Genomic DNA, 24,132 nt, shown 5'->3' on the forward strand with positions numbered 1-24,132 from the left:
CTGCAAGCTGAACACATTTGTTCCTAGCAGGGACAACGTAAATTAACGATGATCTCTATTCAATTAAGTAAATGTGTCAGATTTAGCCAAAAGGCAATCTGCATAATGTAACTTGCAGTAAATTTGATGGTGGTCTGGTGTCATTTAAGTAATATACACTATAACAGTATGTTCATTTTAACTTTATTGTCAGAGTCCACTAGAAAAACATACAAGACTAACAAGGTTGTGTTGTATTTTATTAGAAGTGAAAATTAATATTATTAAGTAGCTGGCTGTACTTAATTGAGTAGGTTGATGTGTCTCTAGCAGCGTGCTTTAGGAGAGTATTCTAAGTGAGGTTAGATCATTATAAGTAATAAGAGAGTTCAGGTGGGAAACGGTTAGCAGAACTGGTACTCTGCACCAGTGAGTACAGGTCGAATTCATATCAGCGGGTACCCTCGTTTTGTTGGCGTTTCTTTCACATAAGGATGTAGTTAGCTGGCTTCCTGCACAAATAAGCAGTAGAAGCATTATAAAATGCAGACTTTATCAGCTCAACAGCTGCTAGCATAGCACAAGGTCAGTAATGCTTATAATGTGTTACCCATTTTGAATAACCAGTAACCACTGATAGTTAACAAATGTGGGTGTCTGCGTCATTGTTTTCAAAAGGTCTTTGAGTTTTCAAAACAAAACAGGGTTAGCAGTGTTTTCAAAACTCTATTCTAGGGGGTCAAAAGTGCCTTTTTAGTGCGGATGTTAAGGTGTAAAGGTAGGAAACGGTATGCGTTTTCAAAAACAAAAACATCCTAGTGTTGATGTAGCCTAAGTGCATCTGTGAATGTATTCGCCTCCGCCTGATTGATTTTTATTTTGTTTAGACTTTTATTATCAATTTAATTTAGTTTTAATTCATGTTTAGAGCGGTCTTGCTTTTTGCGTTTTAGTTGTATTTATTTTTTGTAATATGGGATATTTCTCAGGGGTGAGATTTAGATTCATATCTACGGCAATCTACCCCAAATTCTAGGGTTATGTATGAAATGAATTGACAAAAACTAACACATTCTCAGTAGGTGGTAGTATGTCATTCACAGCAGCACTAAACACAATGTAAGCTTCCTTAAATGAACACATACGCATGGGACACACAAATTGACAGGTGCGTTATATTTGGTGTGTGGAAATTAATCACACCTCTATAACTTTTGCCATGTTGTTATTCCTGCTGAACTCCGAGAGTGTCACCAGCAGCAATTCACAAACACACAGAATGACAAGTGTATCTCATTGCTAAATGGCTGCGCAGAGGTGAATCCAAAGTTAAGACTGGATGACAGAGCTTGCGTCAACAAAAACAGCAGATTTGCACTGATCTCATAAATGAACATTTCTGAAAAGAAAAGAAAACAAGGAAGAAAACTGCATATCTGCACAAAGACTCTTATCCCTGAAATAGGGCTTAACTAAAGAATAAGATAATGGTGGTTTACGTAAATCCTTTCATTCCTACATGAAAGAAACAATACAAACAAAAACTGACAACGGAATCTACAATGTCTTATTTTCTACATTTCTATCCTCTTCCATGATTCCCTGTTAGCAAGTTAGCAGTTTCCTGCTTCTAATTTGTAAACAATAACGTGATTGGGGGTCCGGAAGGATGGTGACATTTATCGCTTGTTATTGTGAAGGTGGAAAAAAAGACCCCATGTGACATTTGTGAAAATAATGCCATGATTTTGAGAGACCAATGGTTGAAACATAAAGCATACATCTGACTGCTTGTGCTTGAGCGTGTGCAAATAACCGTTCCATAAAACAACTTTATCTACATCGTATTGTCAGCCGTTTTCGTTTGGTCCGATTAGTAATGCACACAACAAACATTTCAGTGATAAGGTACTTACAGCGTGTGCTTTTGACTCCTCGGCAGCGGTCCTCAGAAGCTTGCGGTTCCTAGATGGAACAGCCTCGTCGTTCCGCACCAGCCTAGCCAAAACTCCAGATTTGTCCTGGGCTTTATCGCCGACAGAGTCCTCTGTGGTGGGAATAAACAGAGCGGGTTGTTATTAGCCCCCCAAAAAGTAACTAGCCAAGTTAAGGTAGTTATGCGTTGTTCCACTGAACTTATAATGCATTATGACCAGCACTTATAATACGTTATAAGTTGTCATACATGGTTATAAACATTTATAACAAGTGTTATAAGCGCATTATAATGCATTATAGATGCGATTATAATGCATTACCCGACTTTTAAGTAAAGTGTTACCGATTCATATTATGCATGTGTACTTTGTACAAAAACACTGCTACAATCACAACCTTTTGTGTGTTTACCATGATTCATATATAATTAATCATCCGTAATAATTAATCAGTAAGTCACAACTCTGGCAAACTCACTGAGCTTGACTTGTAAACCACTGGTTCTCAAAGTGGGGTCTGTGTGTAGTGGGGACAATCAGGGGTCCTTGATGGGGTACGAAAGGGGTCCCCAGGAAAATGAGGAGCAGGTTTAAACACTCAAGCCCTATTTAATTTTTTTGTTGTTGGAAAATAGCAGATCTACAAGCTCACAACACGTTGCATTGTGATGCGTTGTGAGCTTGAGGATCTGCAAACATTCTCTAACAAAATCTTTGCAAATGAGGCTCCTAATATAAACCCCTGGAACCGCTTCAAATATGGAACATGGACAACAGTAAAATACCTGTTCCAAGTTTCACTCAGTTTGTCCAGGAGGCCTGTTGTCTACATGTGCATGCATTGTGATGTTGTGAACGACAGTGACAATGTTGAGATTGCAACTAAAATCCAAATTCAAACAGGTTTGAGCCTGAAGTTCAGGGACCTGGAGCAGTAGCCCCTCTTCCTACCAGGCATTGGCACGAGTGGGAAACCTTAAATGGTAAAAACAACTGACTGGATCAAGATCGTGAATGCGTTTCTTAGCACAAGTTTAATGAGTGGCTGTAAAATAAAATGGTAAAACAATATTTCTGTTGTAGGGCTGGTGCACCTGTAACAACTGCTGACATGCCCATGAAAATGTTGTGTCTGCTGTTGTGTGTACCAACAGACTATGTGTGAGTCTGCCCAACCTTGGTGACACAATTATGGTATTGGAAGCAAGAGTGTTGACTCACCAACATCAGAGTCCGATACGGAGGATGAAGAAGAGTCATCAGAGTCAGACGAAGAAGAAGAGTCCTCTCCTGTGATAGTGTCTGCCAGGCACTATTAAAAAACGCAGAACTTACAACCATTACCAACATGCAAAGGTACAAAATAATAACACTTTAACAGAGTTGCTTTTTGACTGTGGTGACACAGCAGTCTAACATCATTTTGTTTCTTTTAGAGCATGCCCTTCAAATGTGGGCGGTTCACTATTTATTTATAGTTCGCGGGGGCTCGCCCGCCCCTCTCCATTCCGCCAGGTAGTAACTTCGCGTCACATGGCGCTCCTCAGAGGGAACACAGGCAGCTTTCGCTGGCAGGCGATTTTCTGTTTCAAATGGCGATAGCGACTTAAAGGAGGAGTTCACCCAAAAAATGACTTATTTTCTATCAATTGCACACCCTATGAAGCCTTGAATCCATGGATTCTTTTTAGTTTTTGTCGCATTCCTAAGCTAATAATTTGATTCCCGTCTCCTACCGGCTAATGTATCCGGTAGGAGACACGAACTAGATTATTGGTGTCTCCTACCGGATATACACACGGTCATCAAATTATTGTCTTAGGAATGCCACAAAAACAAAAAAATAAATCCATGAAATCAAGGCTTCATGGGGTGTGTAATTGATAGAAAATGAGTCATTTTTGGGGTGAACTCCTCCTTTAACGGTGGGTCAAATAATGTTTTGGTTTATGTGGTTATGAAAAAATACCAATACTTTGATGATGAACACTCACCTGGTTGACCTCGATCACTGCAGGCGCTTGCTGCTGAACACCTGAGTCTGGAGCACCAGAGCTGACATGGACTGTCGGAACGGCATCGTTTTTCAGTCTCAGCCTCGGGGACAAACCAGCTTTCCACTGGTGGTAGTCGGTCGGCAGAAAGTGGATCCCACATATATTGGACTCGCCCGGAATTCCATGAACCCAGTCCGCCCTCTTGATCCGCACAAAGAGGTCCCACTTACGAGCAAGCTTCTCATTATTCGGCCAAAAGTGCAAAGTAACTCCAATATAGTTGGAGTTACTGCACCCTCCAATAACACACCGCCTTTGCTGTTGAACACCTGTGTCTGTGGCACCAGAGCTGACATTGACCGTTGGCACGGCATCGTTGTTCAGTCTCAGCCTCGAGATCATTCCAGCTTTCCACTGGCCGTAGTTGTCGTAGTCGGTCGGCAGAAAGTGGCTCCCGCATATAATGGACACACCCGGGATTCCATTTCCCCAATCTGCTCGCTTGATCCGTGCGAAGAGGTCCCACTTACTACCAAGCGTCTCATTTTTGGGCCAACAGTGCAAAGTAACTCCATCATAGTTGGAGTTACTGCACCCTCCAATAGCGCACCGCTTTGGCATGCCTTTAAATACAAAAGGCTGTTGAAATAAGAAAAGATAGCCATTAAATCACATGGATTCCACATGAAACTCTGCAACACTCCACTCAACTCATTCTTGAGTTCCATTTTTAAACTTAAATTACACATTTTGTACTTAAACTTTGTTTTTATTAATAAAATGTAAATTTGTCCAATCTGCATGGTACAGTATGTTAATACAAAGTACTACCATAATATACAATTGGGTTGGTTGTATTTTGTCATCCCTGCTCTTCTATTGAGACATTTAGATTGTGTCAAAGGTCTCACAAGTTACTTAAGTACAATTGTGTGAGGTACTTCTACTTTACACTTTTACTTCTACTCCACTACATCTCAGAGGCAAATATTGTACTTATACTCCACTACAATTATTTGAAAACTTAGTTACTAGTTACTTTGTAGATTTTGATTATTAAAAAAACATTTACCACTTAAGCCCAATTTAAAAGTTGAAAATAGCAGATCTACAAGCTCACGACGCGTCGCCACGTTGTTATGAGCTTGTAGATCTGCTATTTCAAAAGATTTTGATACATACAGGTACATAATTTGTGAAACGGGACATTTTGCATAATGAGTACTTTTACCTTTGGTACTTTAAGTATATTTTGATGTCAATACCTTTGTACTTTAGCTCAAGTACATTTTGAATTCCGTACTTTTAGTTGTAACAGAGTATTTCTATATTCCAGTATTGATACTTTTATTTACTTAAGTAAAACATTCGAGTACTTTTCCCACCACTGCTTGCATCCATTCTGCATGCTGTTAGCATTAGCTAGTGCTAAATGGCAAAAGAAACACAGCACATTGTTTTACATACACTCTCACAATTGTATTTTTTGTCGCCAACAAACACACGTTTGGAGTACTATAATGATCCATCATGCAGACACAAAGTGGTAATAAACACTCACGTAAAGGTTTTAAAACTTAGCTGGAGTGTTGTGACATTACAAACTCAAAGCTCCCGCTTTGCAAACTTGAAACTTCTTTTGCACTAGAGGTGAGCGGATCATAGAGGTATAATATAACGGAGCGGATACGGAAATGGACTTCAACTTCGGATACGGAAATGGACTTAATCTCCGTGTTGCCAGACTTTGTTAGAGAAATAAGCAACCAGGTCTAGGAAAACAAGCCCAAAAGAAGCAACTAGGGCTGGGCACTATTCAAAAGCACAGAACATACAAACATTAACAACATGCAAAGGTTATGTAGCACTATTGATGACAATTCCAAGTAGAAGCTGTCAGCATAACACACATCAGTGTTGATCCAATATAGAGGGGAAAAACGTCTATGACTTGAGTCAACAGGTGACCCAAGGTGGCTGATTTCTATAGAAATACACTTTAGAAGTCGGTAATTATGCGTTTATATATGTAACAGAGTGGTTCACTAACTCAGCCTGATGGCCTAGGAAGCAATACAATATCCCTTTGGCTTCGTGGTTAAGAAGCTGGCTTTCCGCGCGGGAAACCCGAGTTCGAATCCCGGGCGTTATATTGACATACCCCCAAGGCTCACAACAGCTCTGGTCGTTAGGAGAAGTGTTTCTAACACTATGGACCAGAGCTAAGCTCACAGTATTAGTGCGCACAAATGAAAATGTACCCGCGCCATTTAGAAGACAAACTAAATCGCATAGTTCTCAAAGTGGAAACTAGTACCACAACATAGGCTACACGATGGAACCATTCTTATGCCGTTTACTTCAGCAGTTCATGGAATAATTTATTTTTATTGCATAAGTTGTCAATTGTCATGTCGTGTGTGTAGCCAGTGTCCAAGCCAATGCGTAATGTATGCATGTTGGTTATGAAAACAATAAAAATGCATTGATATTTAACACAGACACTCACCCGGTTTGTCTTTCGCAATTGCTGTGTTGTGGGTGACCAGTGGGCACCAGAAAAGCCGACATTGACTGTGGGAACCGCATCCTTCTTCAGTCTCAGCCTTGCGGTGAGTCCAGCTTTCCACTGCCCATAGCTATCGTAATCGCTCGGAGTAAAGTGGATCCCACATATCGTCGACACGCCCGGGATCCCCTTCGTCCAGTCCGCTCTCTTGATCTGTGCGAAGCTATCCCACATGCGAGCAAGCTTCTCATTCTTAGGCCAAAAGTGCACAGTTACTCCATCATAGTTGGAGTTGCTGCACCCTCCAATGACGCAACTCCTGGGCATCTTGTTAGCCTTAAAAAGGCTGTTTTGTTGAGCTTTTAAAAAAAAGCTGTTTTTGGTCAAAGAAAACTACACTACTACTACCACCACCAACTAACTACTACCGACCAACTACCACCAACTAACAACACTACTACTACTACTACACAACTACTACCACCACCACCAACTCAGCAACAACAACACCTCACTCACTCTGTCTGGACCATGTGCAGTGCTAGCTTGTATGCTAGAGTTGCAGAAAATGTTACACCCATATGTGTGACGTCACGGAAGTTTAGCAATTGCCAGTTTCCTGAAGTAAAGCCTCTAGAGGGGGCTCTGTTTATAACTTCAAATGTGCCTATGTCATTTCAACAAAAAATAATCCCCAAAATTTATTTGGACATCCTTAGGGGTCTTTGAGAGATATGCTTCATTACTTTTGAAAGGAAAGCTCCCTGGTGCTCTTCCTTTTCACGTATTCCTGGCCACGCCCACCACTTCTGGTCTAACGTAGGGGGGTCTGGGGTCCCCCCCCCCCCCATCCCCATAAACTTTAACATAGATGTAATTTCCTGTGTTCTGGTGAATTTTGGGAGTTTGATACTGATAACGGAGTAATCCAGGATAAATGACAATCCAGGAGTCCAGAAGGAGATGTGGCTGAAATCAAGGAGACTCCTGCAGGATCCAGGAGAGTTGGCAGCCCGAATAAAGCATCTACGCTTTAGAAACAAGCCCGAATAACACTTTAGAAACAAGCCCAAATAAGCAAAGTTACACTTTACAGACAAGCCCAAATAAACAACTACACTTTAGAAACAAGCCCAAGTAAGCAACTACACTTTAGAAACAAGCCCAAATAAACAACTACACTTTAGAAACAAGCTCTAATAAGCAACTACGCTTTAGTAACAAGCCCAAAAAAACGCAACCCACAACTATCAATATTTACAAGCAACTTCACAGAAAGAGAAGCCCAAAGTCGCTTATAATAACCGGACATGGCAACACTGCTTCATCTTTGTTTTCTGGCGGTTGGCATCTACCTCAGCCATTCAAGGATATTCTAAAACAAGGCTCTGGCATCTACGATCGTTGTATTATTGCGCCTCCTTGTGTTTATCTTGGAGCATTTACTTAAAATCTGTCTCCCATTTTCAGGCGTCTTTTATGAATTAAAACATTACACTTCGCCCACATGATTGATTGAATACTTTAACAGGATTATCAACAGTAGTAGTAGTAGTACAGTCAAAAGTCATGCTAAAAGGATAACAGAAAAGAGCCCCAGGGGCTTGTTTCCATTGTACTCAATTCATCAGTAATACAAATACCTACACTATATCAGTTCAGTAAAAGTTCAGTAGCAGCTAAATGTATATTTACAGAAGGAGGGGTGGGGGGCAGAGGATGTTATACTTATCTACCTACTATGCCTACCTGATGACTTTTTTTTTAAGGATGAGTAGAGGTGGAGTGGAGTGGGATATTTCCCCCATCTGTCTAAATAAGCTAGGAGCGTTTTATTTTAAAGAAAGAATAAATATAAATACAAATGGGAGGGATTATGTGATTGCAATTGAATGATGTTAAAAAATGTATATCCCATGGAAATGCCTGTTTTTTATATCGTTTTTACACCAAGACTTGCCCCTTCAATATCGAACGTTAGAGTAAATATGCCAGGATAGCAAAGAAGTAACGCAACACCTGGTGCTGAACCTTGGAGAGAAGTTGTTTGACCATAAGTTGCGGATGATTCCCGTAATTGTGGCACATGCCGGTTCTGGAGAAATAACCACAAATCCAACCGACGTACACACTTGTACACAAATGTTCAACCGTAATAAAAGGAAAGATCCATGCAGCACTCCGACTGTATCTTCTATGTGTATCAAGTCGATAGATATACATACTTGCATAAAGACACAGAAATGTGTGGAATTTATAGATATTATTTTTATTTCAATATCCTCCTCCAGAACAAACATCATTTTAACATCAGTCATTCTTCAGGAAATGCAAAAGGTAGTTTACAGTAGTGATGATTCTCAACCCTTCTAATTTCAAGGATACCTCATTTGATATACATCAGGGCTAGCCATGGATCCCCATTTGATAAGATTTGTATTTCTGGGACCTATATATATTAAGAACCTGTTTATTGTTTGACATTATTTGGTCCAGTATTCCTCTGACATTCTCTAGTTGTATTTACGCCACATAATAATTTAGAAGATTATCAATGATTTAGTCGAGGATCCTGTGGAAACCTCTCAAGGACCCCTGGGGGTTTCCGGAATTCACGTTGAGAACCACTGATTTACTAGCCTGGGCACCATTCCTTTTCGGGTATATGATCCGGTCGGGAGCTCTACGTCATCCGCGTCATCAGCGACCGGATCGCGACAAACCGGAAACACGTCTCACCCCAAAATAGGTCCGTCCTATAAAATCCTTGATGCAGCGTAGTTTAGCTTATTTTTTAAATATAAATGTGAGTGTACTTTCAGGAGACTATTTAGCGTCTGTATTATCCGTATTATCCCACGGGGAAATTCTATTCCATTTAAATAGGGATTGGGGAACCAAAACAAAGCGGCACCGCAAAACCGGATCGCGACAATCCGGAAACAGGATTCTTTTTTCTTTTTTCTTTTTCAGTAGGCGTGGCCTAGACCGGATCATATGGGTCTTTAGTAACGCAGACCAGGCTTTCCTCCGAGGTGGAAAGACTGGTGATGCAAGGTTACTGATTTACAGGACAGCCAGACCAATGGATTCTACCTTTGTATTCCTCTACATCTCCCTCTGTCCTTATGGGATTGGGCACACCCATTTCACCTTTCTCATTCTCATCACTAATACATAACAGCCTCTCACTGCATGTTCTTAGGCCTTCCTCTAGGTCTGCCTGTTCACTTTTTTCTTTTTCCTCCTCTTCCTTTTACTTGGTTCAAAAATTGAGTCACTGTCATGCTCTTGCTCCTCATCTGTTGAGTCACTGTTTACCTGGCCTCTCTCATTACTAACACACAACAGTCTCTTCTCTGCATTCTTCTTAGGCCTTCCTAAAGGTCTGCCTGTGGACCACCTTTTTCCCACCTTCTCTTTCTTCTCCTCATCACCACTCTCAGGGTTGCACAATGTGTTGCTTTGTTCAGCCTCATCAGCATCAACACAGCTGCTCTCCGTTTCATCCGTTTTAGCCCCCTCAACATCAACAGCACTTCTATCCATTTGATTAGTTTCATCTTTTTCTACCTCAGACATATTCATCCTCGTCTTCTCCATCTGAACTTTCATCCCTGAGTCAGGGACTTCTCCATGAGAACGCTGGATGTGACTCTTCAGGCTAACATTGTGATTAAAGGACTCGTCACAGTGCTGACATTGATAGGGTTTCTCTCCTGTGTGGACACGCATGTGGGATTTGAGGTGGCTTGACTGGGTGAATGAGCGCTGGCACACCTCACATACAAACTGCTTTGCTTCCGTGTGCACAACCATATGCCTCTCGAGTGCAGAGTTAGAGGGAAAATCCATGCTGCATATGTGACAAATGTGTTTTGTGGGACCTCTGTGACTCAGCAGGTGGTCACGGCGCTCTAGCATCTTGGCAAACACCTGTGGACAGTCAGGACATTGATAGGGCTTCTCTGCAGGGGGATGGCTCTCCTCATGGACGAGTTTGTCTGCCCTTGTTCTGAAGGTTGAGTAACAGTACTTGCACACATGCTTGTAGCCATCCTCGTGGGTCTTGTTGTGAGCTTTTAGATTAAACTCACATAAAAATCTCTTGCCGCACACAGTACAAGAATAGGGCTTTTTGTCCTCACATATGTGAGCCCTCTGATTCTGACTGTTGAAAAATGTTCCGCAGTCGGGACAGAGTTTGCGGCAATCCTTTTCATGTTCCTCATTTGCATCAGACTCACTGTCTGCATCTGTCTCACTGTCTGCAAGCTTGCCGGCTATATTGTGGTGCTCCAGTGGATCCCAATCACTGTCTGAATTGTGTTCTCCCTGATCCACCTCACTAGATCCTTCATCCGAGGAGTCCTTCTCATCACCATCACTAAAAGCAATAATTTCAGTAATGGCAGCAGCAGAATTCTCTGGATCACTGGTGCAGCTGCGAGGGTCACCTGAGGGCACTGCCTGTAAAAGATAGAGAATAGATGAACAGTAATCTCTGTAGTTGGAATGATTCTCTCATGGTTACATTACATTAATTTGGTTATCTTGGTACAGTATCTTCAGTAAAAAGTGGGCTAAGATCACACATCTAGGGAAGTTTGACTACTTTGTCTAACGGATAATAAACAATGTATTAGCCGTTAGTTGAGGTTGGTACGGATTCAAAAAACTCCCATTGTTAATGGTTAATAAATGGGTGGTATGAGAGAATTGATTATTCGGATAGAGTATGTACTGATAGTACATTATAATGGTAACATCATCCTAATATGTTTGTTGATGAAAATTGAAAATACTTATAAGTAATATATATATTTGAAGACAAGATCATCAACGACAAACAGAAAAATGTATGGACAAAAAGTTAGGTTGTTGTAGTTTGAATGCATTTTATTCCTACACAATATGCCACAGATGTTTCTACAATATAGACATTTGTAGCATCTTGTGTGTGAATAAATTCAAGAAAAAACATGAAGCAGCCAGGTATAGCACCACCATGAGGCAGATTTTTAAAAAAAATATGGAGGTGGAGTATTACTACTAGGAGTGTGCATGCAAAGGTTTACGCCGATCGGTGATTTGCGAGATTAGCTGTGGACGGACAGATGCACGCACACAAGCAAAAGCAAAATCTGCACCTGCCATCATTCCGGCCTTGGGGAGATAATAAAAAAAAGAACATGACCTATTCATGAGTGTACCGTGTTATTCAACGCATTCCTTTCACATCAATATTCAACATTAATAAGGATATAATGGATACTAATTATCTATTTAAATAACCTCCAGTGGCTGACTCTTCCAGTTTCTGCTGAAGTTGCATTGCTGGCACAGCTGATGAACAGCCAGGAAGGTCCCTCTTGTTGTCTTCTGGACTTCACACATGAAGCCACACGCTGGACAGTCTTCAAACAGTTGGAGGAGACAGTATTCATCCACAATGTATTTAGGGACATCATTTATGGAGGGTGAGGCTTGTCTGCACAATGAATAGGAGATAAATGGGGGGGAAAGGAAAAAGGCTACATGAAACAAATGTCAGTGAATGCCAGAAGTGATAGTACTGTTAATTAGAATAAACCTTATTGTCACATGACTGAGATATATACAGTGTGTGTATATGTGTGTGTGTGTGTGTGTTAGTACTGTTAATTAGAATCAACTTCATTGACACACACACACACACACACACACACACACACACACACACACACACACACACACACACACACACACACACACACACACACACACACACACACACACACACACACACACACACACACACACACACACACAGTGCGAAAGTGGTAACACATTGGTAGGGCCACATAGCGGCAGGTATGCTATGGGCATGATTAGACATAAGGTGCAGAAAACACACCCAAAAAAACGGTAAAACAAATCCACATGACAAGTAAATTCCGCACAGAAGAACATATCCACATGAAGGGAGGAAAAAACTGTCCAGTCCAGTAACAGTATTACTACTATACAGTGCTGTACAGTACTGTACTAGTAATGTTACCGTCATACAGTCTGGAGTTCAAAGGAAGCTTTGAAAATGATCAAGCGATAAAGCGAATGTGACGCCTCCTCCCCACTTCCGTTTAGTCTTTACAGTCGCGCAAAATTATCTCAATATAAATCAAAATCATGTAAGTATAATATATAGCTTGCTGCTTAGCAGAAATGGAAATTATTATTTATATTAAATGTTAAGAAAGTTTACAGTAATACATTATATAATATATATTTTTTGGAAATGACGAACAGATGATAGCTTCCCGTCTTGGATTTCGGGAGGTGTAGTTCCAAACTCTATATCCACAAGTTTCCTAGAGCATTATGGGCATCACTTCCTGTCGATTTGATCAGGTATCAGGGATAAAATCGACAGGAAGTGATGCCCATAATGCCCTAGGAAACTTGTGGATAGCATTCAGAGATTGTGAAACAGTTGTCTGGCTACGCAAGACTACTACCATATTAGTTCTATTCAACTAGCCATTATCATCATTATGCTTTGGAGTCGACTTACGATAGCGTTGACTCTGTCGAGATAGATTCTTCAGGGATATACGGGTCAGTGAAGACTCCATGATCATCATCTGGTTTCAGCCGTTGTCTTTTAGAGGGTTTAAAGGGCCCCCGGAATGTTGAGCTCTGGATTGCTGGTGGTCTTTTCCATTGGACTGGTGTACCAATGGCAACACTCACAGAAAGCACACTTGCCTGAGAACCTAATTGGAAAACATAGCCTCGTTTGTTAACTACTTTCAACCTGGCGTACCAATTTTCGACATTCAAACATTTTCAAGAATGTCCAACAAATTTAAAAAACAAACTTTAAACTTTTAAAAAATGGTCAAAAATAGCAAATCTACCAGCTAACAATGCGTCACATCACAGCACTGGAAACACCACAGAAATAACTGGAATGCACAGTTGCTAAATAACCAGAAATATCCCATTTGACAAACCTCTACTTATTTTGGGATTCACTAGTGTTCTTCATTTATTTTTTGACTAGTAGCCAATCTACAAGCTCACATCACATCGTGACACGTTGTGAACTTATAGATTGGCTATTTTCGTGCGACACTGTGACAAAGTATAAAAGAGGGCAAACGTGATTAAAGGAAACTTGATGAGTCATGACAAACTATAGGAAGCTTTAGATGGCTAAAAGACATGCCATTATAATACGTGAAAGTGGATATTTGGGCAACACGCCACAGAAATAAGTTATTAAATGATCAGATATTACTAATTGACAAACCTCGACTTCTTCGATTGACTTCTTCGCTTGCCTGAGAACCTAATTGGAAAACATAGCCTTGTTTGTTAACTACTTTCAACCTGGCGTACCAATTTTCGGCATTCTAACATTTTCAAGAATGTCCAACAAATTTATTTGGTCAACACACCACAGAAATAACAGTTATTAAATGACCAGAAATATTACAATTGACAAACCTTGACTTCTTCGATACACTAGGGTGTTCATGGAGAGCTGGGTACTAACAGATTTCTTCTTCTGGGGTTCAGTCTGGCAGCCTATGTCACTGGAACGTTGGTAGTGGTACTGCACAAATACCTTATCCTAAGAACAAATTGGAATAGGTTAGGGCAGATGAAGCTAAGAATAAAGTATGCCATCCTCTCTCAATTGATTGTAAAATCCGGATAGTATGCCATCCTCTCTCAATTGATTGTAAAATCCGGATAAAGTCTATAAATAAACACTGACCCCTGCAAGCTAAACATGTATTTTTAGCAGAGACAATACATATTAATTAATACATCTATACTTTAATGTTAAATGTGCCGGATTTAGCCAAAAGAGTAACTTTGAGAACTCAGTGCAGTACATTTGATGGTGGGCTGGTCTCATTTTAGATACACCATCAGTCTGAGAATGAAAGAGTACATTTCTACACTAAACTTTATTCAGAAAAACATCAACACAAACAAACAAGGTTGTGTTTTGTTTTATTATAATTGAAAATTAATTAATATTAGCAGCTGGCTGTTGGCAATGGAAAGCAATGTTAGTGGTGATACGTAATTATAATTAACACATTGGCTGCCAAAAACACAGATCTGCGTTCTATTTTTAATAAATACGTGGGCTGCCAAGAACGCAGATCTGCGTTCTATTTTTAAAAAATAAAAAAGTTTTTTTTTTTTTCGTTTTTTTTTTTTAATTTGACCCAAAGACCAAGGAGATATGATTGTTCGAAGATTTAGACTCCTATCCACTTCCTTGTTACTCTGGCAGGCTACAGCTAAAAATCTGAAATAATTCTGGCAGTCAATGTGTTAATAAGAGTAGATCTACGGGTACCCTCATAGTCTATAAAGGGTCTCTGTTCCTGCCCGTCCACACTTAAGTGCAGTGCCAGAGTTTTCGAAACAAACTGGGTTAGGGTGCGGTCACACCAAACTTTTTCTGCCTAAGCGGCAGATTCTGCCAATGCTTTTCAATGGGAAAGTAGCTTTTTTTTGGTGAAATCCGCAAATGGCAACAAACTGCTCCGTTTTCATTGAAAAGCATTGGCAGAATCCGCCGCATAGGCAGAATTTAAGTTTGGTGTGACCGCACCCTTAGGGCACGGCCCCACCGCACTTTTATTTTACCTCTGGGGCGGAATCTGCCAATGCTTTGTCAATGCAAATGTGTGGATTCTTGGAAAAAATGTGCAAGACCATGAATCCACGCATTTGCAATGACAAAAGCATTGGCAGATTCCGCCCCAGAGGTAAAATAAAAGTGTGGTTGGGCCGTGCCCTTAGCAGTGTTTTCAAAAGTCTGCATTTTAGTGGGTCAAACTTACAGCTGCACCATGTAACTTTCCTCTTCTACCATGGATTTGAACCCGGTTTCCTGAGCAAGTGCAGAAATGTGTACTATTGAACTATTAGTACAAATCCCATGGGGATTTTTTTTATCCCTTTACCTTTTATCAGGTCAAAATTTGTGTAGTCTTGCTATGGTCTTGCTAACTTTGTTTTTTATTTTTGGATAATAGTTTTAGTTTAATTTCCATTCACTGTAACATGGGGTATTTTTCCAGGGGTAAGATTTGTAGTGCTACAGATTTAGAAAATATTTGGAAAATATATTTCACATTTACCTCAAATTCTAGGCTTAGGGTGCGGTCACACCGAACTTTAATTCTGCCGATGCTTTTCAATGGGAACAGAGCGTTGTTGTTGTTTTTGCTTAAATCCTCGAATGGCAACAAACTGCTTCGTTCCCATTGAAAAGCATTGGCAGAATCCACCCGCAAAGGTAGAATCAAATCAAATCAAATTTTCTCTATCATATGTTTGTTTTAGTTAGTTTTATACACACAATACAGTTTTCAGTTAGGTTTTTGTAAAGCCTGTTTTTTATTCAGTTGATGAAGTTTTTTTCACATCTAGTATCCAATATTTTGATAGTTGTTGTTAACGATAATAACCTTGTCCCGGTCTTCAACTTTCAACATGAGAGGTGTTCTGTAACATTGGTTGTGGGTGTCTTGTTGTGATGAACTCTATTGGGGATAAAGACAATGAAAACAATAACAATAAATCAATTCACTGATGTACAAAAACATACATATTCTTTGAATGCCCTGCATCATTAGTTGCAGAGCATTTCTGCAGCATGGTTAAAGGTAGAGTAATTGAAGGAGTAGTTCAGCCCAAAAGAATGACTTATTTTCTATCAATTGCACACCCCATGAAGCCTTGAATTCATGGTATTTTTTTTTGTTGCATTCCTAAGCCAATAATTTGATTCCCGTCTCCTACCGGCTAATGTATCCGGTAGGAGACGGGAACTAGATTCTTTGTGTCTCCTACCAGAAATACACCCAGTCATCAAATTATTGGCTTAGGAATGCGATAAAAACAAATCCATTAATTAAAGTCTTTATGGGGTGTGCAATTGATAGAAAATTGTGGGTGAACTACTCCTTTAAGTGATATTTTTGGGTTAAAAGGTTAAAGCACTATATTGATACTAGTAATCATCGCTGTAGACTAGAGTGTTTGTTCAGTAACAGGGGTCTCTGCGTCTCTCCAGCTCTTTAATAAAACAGAAGAATACATTTTCAGGAGGGTGGCAACTCTTCAGCCTATCAGGAGAAAGTACCCATTTATCAGCTTAAAATGTATAGTGTTCCACACAATACAGTTTTCAGTTAGGTTTTTGTAAAGCCTGTTTTTTATTCAGTTGATGAAGTTTTATTCAGTTGATGAAGTTTATTGGATCTAGAATCCAATATTTTGATAGTTGTTAACGATAATAACCTTGTCACAGTCTTCAACTTTCAACATGAGAGGTGTGCTGGGACATTGGTTGTGGGTGTTTTCTTGTTGTGATGAACTCTATTGGGGAAAAATACAATGAAAATGATAACAATGAATAAATTCACTGATGTATTGGTAATTTAGCACAAAACATAAGCTACATAATCTTTGAATGCCCTGCATCATTAGTTGCAGAGCATTTCTGCAGCATGGTTAAAGGAATTATTTGATTGATTGAATACTTTATTAGAAAATGTGAACAGCATGGAATTACAGTAACACACTTGGGCAAAAGGATAACACAAATGGCTTGAATACATAGAGCACTTTACTTTTGCCTAAGGACTTTTTTCTAAGGATGGAGTTTAGTGTCATTTGGGGACGGGGGGAAATCAATCATTTACGATGCACTTATCATTAGCAGTGGTTCTCAAAATGTAATAATTGCAAGGACCCCCATAATAACTCAAGGTACAAATAAACTCTCAAGAGCTTTTCCTCGAGGAACCTTGAGGCTCACCAGACCCCACTTTAGAGATGAATAAAGTCAATACAATGCATCGCAAAACAAAGATGAAAGTATCGTATATTATGGACCCTAAGTTGCTTAGATTAATCTAAACTAGATGGAACTGTGAAATGTTACCTTGCTAAAGTCAGAAGAGTAATCATGAGTGTGTGACTGGTGAATGCCTGGTGAAATTGCTAATTCTAACGCAGCAACAGCTGTCAATCTAACAGCTGAGCCGAATGGTCATTGTGTACCTATGTTTGCGTTGCTCTTATCTTCCTACATACCTTATATGGCTATTTAGAATGGCATCTTTGGTAAATGGTCTACTATAAGAACTGTGTAAGATGTTTGTTTGAGATGGTTGTGCCCAGAGAGGCTGCAGGAGAGGGCTCTCTGCCCTGGATTCTATGATGCTGTACTTGAATGAATGCTGAATAAATGAACATGGGAACTTGGAAACCTTGACGTCTGTCTCTTCTCCTCCACTTCTTATAGCAACTACAAGCCTGCTAAGCGCAGTTTATGCCTCATCATATACGACAAAAGAATAACTACTTTGTTATGAGTTCCAATGTTTAATGTGAAATCAGGCATTCGACATTGCATTCATATAAACTAAACAGGATGCACAATAGACTATACTGTTACTGGTTAATTATAGTCAATGAAACAACCTTAGCTGAAACAACCCTACCATTTCTACAATTAAATGCGGATTATTCATTTGCACAAGTTCGTTGTGTAATATGAGCACTCGTAAATTAATTTCGGCGTTCTTGGCATGAAAATGTTTGAGAACCACGGATACAAACAACTGGTTTAAACAACATTACACAGCAAGCCCAAAATAAGCGACTACACTTGAGGAACAAGCCTGTGATAGTTTCTCAAAATGTTTGAGAAATGACAATTTTCTAAAAATGTCCTCCTTGTGCTTTCAACTACGCGACCCTATCGGTTGGGAGGTGTATTGCACTCTGCATACATTATAACTATGAGAAATTGGCCGCCAATCGGATTAAAATGCTTTTTATTGAACAACACGGAAGATACGGGTACTTAGACCCGAGCGTTTCAACTTGTTACATCCATGGCCGTGGGGTCAGCACTTTATATTTGAAAGCTAAACGTTTATGTTGATGTGCCGGTTGTAAATGGAGAAAGTACCAAAACCAGGTACAAGTTGCTCCATGAGCTAGCTGAGAGACAGTACAATATGACAGTTGGTCCCGCCCCCGTCGGTATGTTCTGCCGGCTCTAATGTCCAATTCTTTCCTTCGGACTATAAAACAATCTAAAGGTAGCCGCGGCCTGAAACAATAACGCATCGATGGGCTGAAACAACCGTTCAAAACGTTTAGTTTTTTGTCATCCTGCGTTGAATTAACGTGGAGGCTCGTCCCTGATCGAACTCAACTCAATGTTAAACGGCCATGCGCGTTCACGACCAGCACCGTCTCTGCATGTTGAATTCAACGCAGACCGCCATAAAACCCCGGTTTTAAAGGTTGTTTCAACCCATCCATTAATGTCTTTACACCGTCGTAACAACAGAGACATGTAGGTTACCGCGACTACCGTTACATTTTCCATACGATGTTCAGAAGTAATCTTATCGATGCTGAACTAAATCTTATAACTAAACGGTGGGGGAGGACGGAGGAGTCAAACCTATGATGCTCATAATTCATTTTATTAGGGCTGTTTTAACTTACCGGTAATGCTCCTGAGGTGCTGCTTTCTGTGTCTCCAGGATAAATCGTCGGAACAGCGCCTGGCTTCAGTAGTGTCCTTTTTGCAAATCCCATATTGACTTTGACTAAGTTGGTGAAGCAGTCATCAGTAAAATGGGAACTACACACCCGAAGTCCCGAAGAGAGGGCTGAGGGAATCACCCTGTCTTTATAAATAAAATGAAGCCATTGATCACGTCTGACCCTGTCAACTGGTAAAGTGTGAAATGACCGTGTGACGGCCGTCGCAGAGCAGCTAGGCACAGAGCAGCCACAGACCGCCATGTTCACACCTTTGTGTTTGTGGCAGCTACGCCCACAAAGGTGGTAGTATGATCGTGACAATAAGGGGAGGTGCCATGGGTGGGTTTGTATTGAGTCAGTAAATCACTGTTTTTTGATTGGCACTTTTGACTCTCAAGGGTTCAGCCTCCCCAAAAAGGAGGGGACCAAGTAGAGACCCTGGTCAGCTGAAGTATATACTGTAGGTCAGAGGTCTTCAACAGGGGGTCCGGGACCCCTCGGGGGTCCTCAGAGCTACTACAGGGGGTCCGCCAAATCTTTGTGTGATATGATTTTTTTTACCTTAACCCCATCCCTTTTCTGAGGTGAACTATAGCCAAAAATAGCCGATCTACAAACTCACAACGCCTTGAGGGGTATAGGATAGAGGTATAGGTGAAGACCAAGTAAACAAAAAAAGTTTCATCTGAAACACAATATAGAGGGGGTCCCTGCTTCATCTCTCTCTCAACTAAGGGGTCCTTGGGCTGAAAACGTTGAAGACCCCTGCTGTAGGTGGTTAACTGTAATACGCCTCCCTCCCAGCTCTCCATCTTCTTCCATTGCAGTGGTGGATGAACTGTGGCATGAACAGACCATGCTCAGGCTGTTAAAAGTGGTAGAACTCCCCATGCTGGATGGAGTGCTTCAGTGCAGCCAGAACCCCTCACCTTCTCCATGTCGTCAGCTGGCTCACAACAAACCAGGCCTCATCTACAGCAGCAGTCACCTGGACAGACAGATCCTCAGGACTTTTAGAGTCACTCACAGTACGTCTGGCTTTATTGACGGTGACAATTCGTGGTGCGTGTGTAGGTCTTTGACATAATATAATATGGTTCAGCTTGTCTGCTTTCCCGCCCTCAAAACCCCTTGGGCAACCGTCTCAAACCACTGAAGCAAATCAGTGAAGCTTTCAGAGGTGCACGGAGCAGTTTCTTTGTGATCGTACATGTATACTGTATATCCTAAGCCAGTAAAGCCACAGGTCTTGAAAGAGGGGGAAATGGGTAGATATACATACATTTCATAAGATTATTGTAGCAGTTTAGCCACTTTGAACTTGGCCTCCCTATTTTGGGCACGTCATTGTCAAAAATCTTGAAAATGTATATATTTTTGCAGATCTTCAAGGTTACAACGTGTTGAACTGTGTCTGACGCATTGTGATATTGTAGATCAGCCGTTATTACAAATCAGCAATAGAAATTAAATTATCCTTGGTACATTTACGGAATACGTCAAGGGAAGCCGTTTGACAAAATCCAACTTAACTCATCTTGAAATATGACTTAACTTTTTTGTATTGAAAATGTAATCGCAAAGCGCCAAAAACCAAGCGCACAAAAAAAAAGCTAAACCAATATAGGCTTATGGAAAAAAGCCACCACAAAAACACTTGCAAAAAAAAATACAAAATAAGGCAAAAAAGCCAACGTCTGATAAGAGACAGACCAGCAATGAAAAACACTGCCCAACACAGCACTCAGTAAAGTGGTGTCCTAATAAGTGGTGCACAGGCCTACCAACGCAAATGACAAATTTATCAGAAACTCAGTCAAATTAAGTTAAACTAAATACTGTAAGGAAATACTGATATACTTTGCAAACAAAAGGATAGCCTAAATTAATTTAATTAAGGTGGACCAAATAAATCCAAACCTTCAAATTAAAAATGTGCACACCAACAAATTATAACTGATCTTAATCAATAGTTAGACAAACATATTATGTAAAGTACTTTACCAAAACTGAAATCAGGAAACCAGAAAGGGGGCCTGGAGATGCCGGTCAAACTAAATAGAATGGAGGGGGGGACCAGGCCACCCCCTATAGGGACGCCGAAGCTGCTCCTCCCTCCCAAACTGACAAAACCAAGTTCTACAAAACTAAAAGCTAAACGAAAAGATAGAACTACCGGCAATCCCCAGGCCAAACTAAAATAAACGAAGTAACTTAAAGAAAAGGCTTTCTAGCCTAAATAATCAATGGTGTGGGTTCTGAGGTTGTTGCTGTGTCTGGAGTGGAACTGAATCTGGCTGGCTTTTATAGAGGCTGGTAACTGGGCCGGCAGCAATTTCAGATCTGCTGCAGGTGTGCCAGCCTGGGTGAGAGGAGAGACAGTGGGGGTTAGTCAGTGATTGAGTGAATGATGTCATGGCCATACGCAACAGGGGGTCCTTGGCATGGAAAGGTTTGGGAACCTTTCTCATTCTGGTTAAGATGCAACTTGCAGGATTTTCCCAGAATTCATCAGAATGACAGACATCAGAACTACAAATTACTTGATCCGCACTATTTGTTTGTTTGTACCTGCCAAACTGTTGAGAAGAGAAATATTATAGCAGAGTACTTGTGTTTTAACAGGCACAGCAAATGTTGTTTTTTACTGAACATGTAACAATGGATTGTTAACCGGTTCTGGCGAAATAACCACAAATCCAACTGACGTGCACACTAAACACTACACTAATTTTGAGTTGGCCGTAATAAAGGAAGGATCCACACAGTGCTCCTACTGTATCTTCTATGTGTATCAAGTCGATTGGTTGGATGGTTCCAATGATATGAGAAAGAGAGATATACACACTTGCACGAAGACACAGAAATGTGTGGAATTTATAGATGATGTTCTTTTTATTTCAATCTCCTCTGCCAGAACAATTTTTTTTTAACATCAGTCATTCTTCAGGAAATGCAAAAAGTAATTTACAGTAGTGATTATTCCCACCCCTTCTAATTTCAAGGATACCCAATCTGTCTGTCTGTCCTTCGGTCCAGTTTTAATCGAGGATCCCCTGGAAACCTCTGAAGGACCCCTGGGTGTTTCCGGGATCCACGTTGAGAACCACTGATTTACAAGACAGCCAGACCAATGGATTCTACCTTTGCATTCCTCTACATCACCCTCTGTTCTTATGGGATTGGGCCCCACCTTTTCACAGTTTCCCTGGCCTTTCTCATTCTTATCACTAATACATAACAGCATAACAGCCTCTCACTGCATGTTCTTAGGCCTTCCTCTAGGTCTGCAAGTTCACTTTTTTCTTTTTCCTCCTCTTCCTTTTACTTGGTTCAAAAATTGGGTCACTGTCGTACTCCTCATCTGTTGAGTCACTGTTTCCCTGGCCCTTCTCATTCTCATTACTAACACACAACAGTCTCTTTAATTGGTTAGAATCATCTAAGGTGATCACTGCATTCTTCTTAGGCCTTCCTATAGGTCTGCCTGTAAACTTTTTTCTTGTTTCAACCTTCTCTTTCTTCTCCTCATCACCACCATTCTCAGGGTTGCACAATGTGTTACTTTGCTCAGCCTCATCAGCATCAACACAGCTGCTCTTAGTTTCATCCGTTTTAGCCCCCTCAACATCAACAGCACTTCTATCCATTTGATTTGTTTCATCTTTTTCTACTTCAGACGCATGCATACTTATCTTCTCCATCTGCACTTTCATCCCTGAGTCAGGGAATTGTCCATGATAACGCTGGATGTGACTCTTCAGGCTAACATTGTGATTAAAGGACTCGTCACAGTGCTGACACTGATAGGGTTTCTCTCCTGTGTGGACACGCATGTGGGATTTGAGGTGGCTTGACTGGGTGAATGAGCGCTGGCACACCTTACATACGAACGTCTTTGCTTTTGTGTGCACAACTACATGCCTATTCAGTTTACATTTCTTTGAAAACTCCATGTTGCATATGAGACAAATATGTCTTGTGGGGCCTCTGTGACTCAGCAGGTGGTCATTGCGCTCTAGCATCTTGGCAAACACCTCTGGACAGTCGGGACATTGATAGGGCTTCTCTGCAGAGGGATGGCTCTGCTCATGGACAAGTCTGTCTGACCTCGTTCTGAAGGTTGAGTAACAGTACTTGCACTCATGCTTGTAGCCATCCTCGTGGATCTTGTTGTGAGCTTTTAGAGGACCCTCAGCTAAAAATCTCTTGCCGCACACAACACAAGAATAGGGCTTTTTGTTCTCACATATGTGAGCCTTCTTTTTCTGACTGTTGAAAAATGTTCCGCAGTCGGGACAGAGTTTGCGGCAATGTTCCTCATCTGCATCAGACTCACTGTCTGCATATGTATCTGCCTCACTGTCTGCAAGCTTGTCGTCTATATTGTGGTGCTTCAGTGGATCCCAATCACAGTCTGAATAGTGATCCACCTCACTAGATCCTTCATCCGAGGAGTCCTTCTCATCACTAAAACCAATAATTTCAGTAATGGCAGCAGCAGAACTCTCTGGATCACTGGTGCAGCTGCGAGGCTCACCCGCAGGCACTACCTGTAAAAGATAGAATTGAATGATTCTCTCATGGTTACATTACATTAATTTGGTTATCTTGGTACAGTAGCGTGCCCATCTGTAAAAAATGGGCTAAGATCACACACCTAGGGAAGTTTGGCTACTTTGTCTAACGGATAATAAACAATTTATTAGCCGTTAGCTGAGGTTGGTACGGATTAGAAAAAACTCCCATTGTTAATGGTTATTCAGATAGAGTATGTACTGACAGTACATTATAATTGCAAATACTTGTAAATAATATATTGAAGACGAGATCAACAACAACAAACAGAAAAATGTAAGGACAAAAATGTAGGTTCTTGTAGTTTGATACACAGATGTTTCTACAATATAGACATTTGTAGCATCTTTTGTGTGAATGAATTCAAGAAAAAACATGAAGCAGCCAGGTATAGCACCAACATGAGGCAGATTTAAAAAAAAGAAAGAGGTGTAGTTTTTTCCACTTGGCCTACTGGGAATGTGCATGCAAAGTTTAACGCCGATCAATCCAGTGATTTGCAAGACTAGCTGTGGACGGACAGATGCACGCACACAAGCAAAAG

General features: G+C 40.7%; 2 protein-coding genes across 7 annotated transcripts in view; both read right to left on the reverse strand.

The window, feature by feature from the left end:
• The window catches only part of LOC308092869 (uncharacterized protein), a 67,466-nt gene that overhangs the window by 34,354 nt on the left and 8,980 nt on the right, over positions 1-24,132 (reverse strand). For 3 of the 6 annotated variants that reach the window (XM_080438969.1, XM_080438971.1, XM_080438970.1), the window contains exon 7: positions 22,523-23,563. In XM_080438969.1, coding sequence (XP_080295095.1) covers positions 22,523-23,563 — 1,041 coding nt within the window. Of the gene's footprint in view, positions 1-8,716; positions 10,893-11,717; positions 11,914-12,975; positions 13,178-13,716; positions 13,756-13,913; positions 14,041-15,904; positions 15,980-16,739; positions 16,818-22,522; positions 23,564-24,132 lie in introns of those variants that run through there. The other 3 variants (XM_080438973.1, XM_080438972.1, XM_080438974.1) reach the window with 3 other exon arrangements.
• Positions 464-6,810, reverse strand: LOC308092773 (uncharacterized protein; the record flags this gene model as incomplete). The annotated part of the gene is made up of 6 exons (XM_080438874.1): positions 6,423-6,810; positions 3,911-4,552; positions 3,138-3,228; positions 1,896-2,026; positions 1,049-1,107; positions 464-491 (listed from the first exon to the last, which is right to left on the reverse strand). Exons 1-6 carry the CDS (start codon positions 6,747-6,749, stop codon positions 464-466), a joined length of 1,278 nt encoding a protein of 425 aa, XP_080295000.1. The 5' UTR covers positions 6,750-6,810.

The sequence above is a fragment of the Gymnoscopelus braueri genome (genome assembly GCF_963280865.1).
Source record: "Gymnoscopelus braueri genome assembly, chromosome: 10".
NCBI lineage: Eukaryota > Metazoa > Chordata > Actinopteri > Myctophiformes > Myctophidae > Gymnoscopelus > Gymnoscopelus braueri.